Source organism: Cryptotermes secundus, unplaced genomic scaffold (genome assembly GCF_002891405.2).
Source record: "Cryptotermes secundus unplaced genomic scaffold, Csec_1.0 scaffold1277, whole genome shotgun sequence".
NCBI lineage: Eukaryota > Metazoa > Arthropoda > Insecta > Blattodea > Kalotermitidae > Cryptotermes > Cryptotermes secundus.
In genome coordinates this window covers 173460-180218 of record NW_019741994.1, presented here as the reverse complement: position 1 = coordinate 180218, position 6759 = coordinate 173460, and the positions used below count along the sequence as shown (strand labels likewise).

Sequence of the window (6759 nt, the reverse complement as noted above, 5' to 3'; positions counted from 1 at the left end):
AGATCATTTTAGTGAAAGTTTCATCCTTCAAGGCGTACCATTCACTGCTGAAATACTAAACAACCTGCTTCCATGGCCGAGATACAGGGCGCCCATATTATAAGGTAAGGTTATAAAACCACCATTTAAGATCATTTTAGTGAAAGTTTCATCCTTCAAGGCGTACCATTCACTGCTGAAATACTAAACAACCTGCTTCCATGGCCGAGATACAGGGCGCCCATATTATAAGGTAAGGTTATAAAACCACCATTTAAGATCATTTTAGTGAAAGTTTCATGTTCCTATCTCATAGAATTTAAGAACAATGATGAATAAATAATTTTCGAGTAAAATTTAAATGGCCGGCTGAATATATTACCGCAGGAGCCGCGGCCGCGGAATTTAAATGACCACGTCAAAGGGTTAATACAATAGGATGCTTAATATCCGTTGAATTTATTAAAGCTCTGTACTCTCAAAAGAATAATGTCTTCTGGACTGTCATGCTGCATAATCTGGTGAATGTTTACTGATACTTTGGTGAAATGTGCCGACTTCATCTTTGATTACATTATGTCCCACTTCATTTTCTCCCTGGCACCATCCTATGATTACCTTTATCATAAATAAATTATTAGTTAATAAGTAAGAGAAAGCAAGCTTTAATGGAAATATATAGAAATACTGTTTAATAAGGTAAAGGTAAAGCTATCTCTGTAACAGGCAGTGAGGGTTGAGAGATGTAGAGGCTCCCACATTTCCTCTAGGCAATCAGCTTACGGATGGTGGTAAGGTTGTCAGCCTTACGCACCGGCTGCCCTTTACCTCTAGGAAGATTCCTGGTATTCATTTCTGTTAGAGGCTGAGTCAACCCTAGGGACACAGTGTGGCTGGAAGCATTAGGTAATTGAAAAAATCCACCTCACTGGGACCTGAACCTGCAATCTTCTGGCTTGTAGCATAGTTCATCAACCAAATATGCTAGTGCCTACACCAGATACTGTTTAATATGACACATGAACTATAAAGAGCTGGGATAGATCAATCATATGGTGACTAGGCTATGAACTGGATGACCCAGGTTTGATTTCCAGCAGGGGCAGGATTCTCTCTTTGCCAAAACAAACCAGTTCTGTGGCCAACCCCTATTACGTGGTCAGGACATTAAGCTAACAGCTCACCTGCCTCTAGTGCCAAGATGAAGATTGCATGGCGCTATATTTCTACTTCTCCATACCATTTATCCTCAAGCTGTGGTGCTTATTCTTTATTCACTATGTTACAATACTGTGCAACTGCATGTGTGCAGTCTAGCTGGCCCAGAATTGCAATCCTTCAATGCAAATACTGTTACCCCCCAGTTAAAATATGACCACCAGATCTACTGGACTGGGAATTTAAAATCCATTCTCAGATGATAAACTATTACCCATGAATTTAAAAACAGCCACCAAACTCACAGTCCCATGAGATTTAAACAGGAACTGGGTGTGATTCTTGGCAGGGCCAGATTTTTTCTCCACAGAAATTCAGAACAGCTCTGGGGATCAACACGCCTTCTGCTCAGTGGTTACTGTGGGCTCTTTCCTGGGAGAAGGGGGCTGAAATTAATCACTCACCTACATCTAGTACTGAACTTTAGAATGCGTAGAGCCATACCTTCAATTCCCCATAAGCCCTCACATTGTGGCGTGTGGCGGTGGCACTTATTCACTGATAATAAAGGTTAATTAAACACAAGGATAACTTTACCTTTTACAAGAATCACATATATTAAGTATTTCCAGTTCCTCTTGAAGTACCCATACACTTTAAATAAAAGTTTCTTAATGTATGCATATAAGTTTTAAGGAACAGAATAAATGGACACAGAGTTACTGAAATTAAACAATATTCTTTTCTGAAATATCACTAGTAAAAACAGAATACTGTGCTCACTCAAAAAATAAAAAAAAGTAACACTATATTATAAGCTGGAAGGTCGCAGGTTCCATTCTTGTTGAGGTCACTGGATTTTTCAATTGACATGATCCTTCAAGCCGCACTACGGCCATGTGATCGACTCTGCCTGCGACAGAAATGAGTACCAGGAATCTTCCTATGGGCCAAAAGAGGCCAGTGCAGGACACTGAAAACCTCACCACCATCTGTGAGCCGACTGTCTAGAAAATGTGGAAGCCTCGCTGGCTCACAACCCTATTGGCCTCCACGGCCTGTTACAGAGATAACTTTATCTTTTGTTAAAAAATATTCATATATTTGTATATTTACCTTTGTTATGGTGTAGAAATAAAATGTAACTACATAGGCGAGTTGTAGTGATGCTCCTATTGTATTGACTACGATAAGTGATGGATCTTGAAGAAGGAATCCATAACGTAACCAAATACAAGACCTACAAAGACAACACTACCAGTTAAAACATTGCCTTCATACTGCGACATATAACTGTAATCATCACATGTAGTCCTCTGCATGCCACACACTGGCCTGGGATACTCTGCATTAAACTGCCACAGTAAAAGAAATCAGCCCACTGTGAATCAACAATACAGCACTTCAAATACACAATTAACTCATATCATAAACATGACAATGTTTTTAGCCTACTTTCCTGAAGCAGGCTTATGCGATCTCCATGCTGCTGGTGAATCCCCCCTCCCATCTATCAACTTCTGAATGCATGAACAAATCTTTATGAAACTTAGTATATATATCATGGCACCTGAGCCCATCTCAACGGTGTACTTCATAAATCCTCCCATCAGTCTGTGTGTCTGTATGTGTATCCCTCATACCGTTGCTATGCAATGCTCGGTTGAGTGTATCCCTACATTCGGTGCTAGGCAACGGCTTGGTAAAAACATTCCTGTGGCAGTGAATACGAGCTACAATAGAAGAATTGTTGGATACATCTTTTTCTATGCAGTCCATGTCATATCAAAGGAAAGGAGATGATTATCCCAGAAACGATTTTGTGACTTTGGCAAAATGTTCCAGAAAACAGCAGCATATGTCAATATGCTACAGTACAAATACTCTCAAATAATGATTTTTAACATAAGCAGTGCAGTCAGAGTGAAAGTACTGCAAGAAGAGGAGAAGAAACATTATGTCATCCAATCTGTATGTCTCAATGCATTTTAAATTCTAATATACCAATGGAGTAAAGTGAAACCTCAGTTTTCAGTTCTGCAGATCAGTTATTGTTTAAGTCCTACAGTTATGACCTCATTGTCCTTAAAGGGATCTGACAGTTACATGCATGGTGAATTGTTCATGAGAAGCTGACAGATGCTCAGCTAGTCAAGAAATTCCAAACCTCTTATCACAGTTTACTACTATTTATTTGTAAGAACCTGCCAAGTAGAAGGACTGTTGATATTTCATAATGTGACATGGCAAGGAGCTGCTATCTCCCTGTGTGACTGCCATGATGGAGGGCCACTGTTTGTAAGCTGTCCAGGGCGGTTTATTCACCATATTAACACTGACTGTCATGATCGGGAAATTAGCATCCCTGCTTCAAATTTAGGTCAGAAGCTCAAATCTGCATTCACAAGCTGGCTATCCTGACACAGGTTTTAAGTAATTTTCATCATTCCAACAAGAAAAATGCCAGGATACCGCTCAAATTAGGCTGTGACTTTTCTTCCAAATCCTCTGAAGTTCATTATTCACCAATCATTCTATCATCTGTTGCTATAGAATCTGAGATACTGAAAACATCATTAAATAAGATAAGAACACTTAAATAAGCAAACTCTGTGGCTTGAGTCTGCAAGTGAACTATACTGACCAAGCAACTGCCACTTGTCGGGAAGTTAATTAAACACATATCAATATATTCACAGCTATATCCATATCTGGTGGCCATCTCCTTCATACCCAGAATGCAAATGCATCATGCTGTGGCGACAAGTGACACAATATGGTCTGCCCACCATGCATATGTGCATACAGCAATGTTTCAAAAGTGTGGAATGTTATGTAAAAACAATTACTTATGACCTCACACATCTTCCAGGCTTCTACACACTATACATAATGAAAAGTAACACATGTTCATAATAAACATTTTGGGGGGTAAGTGTAATGTTGTGTTGTTATAAACAATTTTCACACATCACCCAGTGAAAATTTCTACACTGTATCTGACCAATTACAACACATTTTTAAGTGTAGAACAGTAAACAGAACATAGAAAAATTAAAAAGTACAAAATAATGTTAAAATGAGTTGAGATGTACAAATGTGAAACATGGTCTCTGAGTGAAAAGGATGAAGCTATGTTAAATATATAAAGGTAAAGTTATTTCTGTGACAGGTCGTAGAGGCTCACAGGGCTGTGAGATGTCAAGGCTCCCACATTTACTAGACAATAAGCTCACAGATGGCGGAAAGGTTGTCAGCTTTACACACCAGCCGCACTTTCCCCCACAGGAAGATTCATGGTACTCATTTCTGTTAGAGGATGAGTTGACCCCAGGGCCATACTGTGGATGGAAGAATTAGGTAAACTGAAAAAAAAAAACAAACAATGAGCTCATCAGGCATAGAGCCAGTGACCTTTTGGCTTTTAGCATAGTGCCTCATATGCGGGAGAGGAAAATTTTGAGGAAGCTGTATGGGCCAGCAACTGTGCAAGGGGGTTGCACAATCAGAACTAGACAAGATTTATATGAACCCCTTGATTTGGCAGCAAATACTGAAAGGAGAAGGCGAGAGATATATAAGTGAATGGATAAAATAAGGATGGCTAAGAAATTTTAAAGGTCAGAAGGTAGACAAACAGTGAGAAGGCCACAATTGAGATGGCTCGAAGATTTAGAGAATGATTCATGAGAGGTAATAGCGAAGTATGGAGGCAAAAGGCAAATAGAGAAGAATGGGCATTTGTTGTAAAGAAGGCCAGTTCTTAAAGGACCATACCACCAAGGGTAATAAGTAAGACCTGAATAGCCTTGGATCCAAAGTCTTTCACATAAGAGGCAAATATGTAACCATTGTGTAACTCAGACAATATTGCCCTCTGAGATGAAACCTAATGAAAAACTGCTTTAAATTGAAGAAATCGTGCAACAAACTTACGAAAGAAATCCTGAAACAAATGGGAAAGGTGAAGAATCTCCTGTAGTACCATTCCGTACGTATTTCTGACAGACCAGACTGTAAAAGAGATAAAATCATGTTACATGATACAAAATAACTTCTCTTTAAGTTGTGAACTAATCTGTCAAGCAAACTTTATTACACATGAATATAAAATGACATTCACAACTGAAATTCCTTTACTTACAAAAAGCATTTGACTGCGTTAGTCATGATATACTAATAAAAAAGGCAGAGTTTTATGGAATTACTGGGAAATTTGGTGCTTTAATTAAGTCATATCTTACTGGAAGATATCAAAGAGTGAACCTAGACACTAATGATTCTGTTAATTGCTCTTCGTCCAGGTGGGCGGAGGTAAAATTTGGTGTGCCGCAAGGTTCTATCCTTGGACTGCTTTTTTTTCTTCTGTACATAAACGATATAACTAAAGTTTCCATTAAAGGGGCTAACATCTTTTTATATGCCGATGATACAAGCATAATTGTAACTAATCCTGAACCTAACGGCTATAACTCAATTATGAATAAAATATTCCACGAGGTTAATAAATGGTTTAAATCTAACTTGTTAACTCTGAACTTAAAAAAAACTTACAATTTGCAGTTTACAACAATGAACCATGACGAATTAGACAACTATATTAGTTTCAGGCATAAAGAAGTAGTTAATTCTAACTGGATTAAATTTTTGGGTTTATATATCGATAACAAATTAACTTGGAAAAATCATATTGATTATCTCATTGCTAAACTAAGTTCAGCATGCTTTATAATGAGGGCAGTTAAACCCATCCTGTCCTGCAGCAGTCTGAGGATGCTTTACTTTGCTTACATACACTCCATCATGACTTATGGTATTATTTTTTGAGGTAATTCTCCATATAGTATAAAAATTTTTAGGATACAAAAAAGGGTAATAAGAATAATGAAGGGCTTGAAGAAAAGAGATTCGTGCAGGGATTCATTCCAGGAAATGAAAATCTTACCTTTGTGTTCTCAATACGTGTATTCCCTGATGCAATACATTGTAAATAATAGACACATGTTCTTAAGGAATTCTGAAATTAATAGTATCGGTACTAGACAAAACAACAATTTATTTCCCCCAAGTGTTTCTATGACTAAAGTTCAAAGGGGAGCTTATTACTCAGGCATAAAGATCTTTAATCACTTACCTGCGAAACTCAAAGAATTATCTAATGATCAAAAATCTTTTGAGGCAGCCTTAAAGAGATTCTTGTATGCTGGTTCTTACTACTCACTGAAAGAGTATTTTAATTATCAAACTCTTGAAACATAGATGTTGAAGTTTACATATTTTTTTAGTTCTTTTAACTTTTTGGTATGTTTACCTGTATCTGTCTCTGTTGGACAAGTGCCCCAAGGAGTATATTGTTGCAATTTGTTTCTAGCATAATAACAATCTGTATATCTCTTTTTTTAATACATTTGGACAAGTGCCCTATTGCACAGTTGATCATGTATCTTTGCAGAGTGTATTAATTATCACTGTATTTTTATTTCTAAGCATAAATACTGAATTGTACTTGTTTCTTTTATAACTTTTCTGGATTGTTAGTATAATTTTTATTTGTTTTATTTGCATGTTGCTGACGAGTGCACTATTGCACAGCTATTTGCATATACTAAATGATGGTAACTA

The 6759-nt window shown here is 37.4% G+C and overlaps 1 protein-coding gene across 2 annotated transcripts in view; it reads right to left on the bottom strand.

The window, feature by feature from the left end:
• LOC111872980 (sugar transporter SWEET1) overlaps nucleotides 1–6759 on the bottom strand; it is a 23639-nt gene that overhangs the window by 15130 nt on the left and 1750 nt on the right. For both annotated transcript variants that reach the window (XM_023867320.2, XM_023867319.2), the window contains exons 3-4: nucleotides 5074–5151; nucleotides 2254–2377 (exon numbers count right to left, since the gene is read on the bottom strand). In XM_023867320.2, the coding sequence (XP_023723088.1) occupies nucleotides 2254–2377; nucleotides 5074–5151 (202 nt within the window). The remainder of the gene's footprint in view (nucleotides 1–2253; nucleotides 2378–5073; nucleotides 5152–6759) is intronic.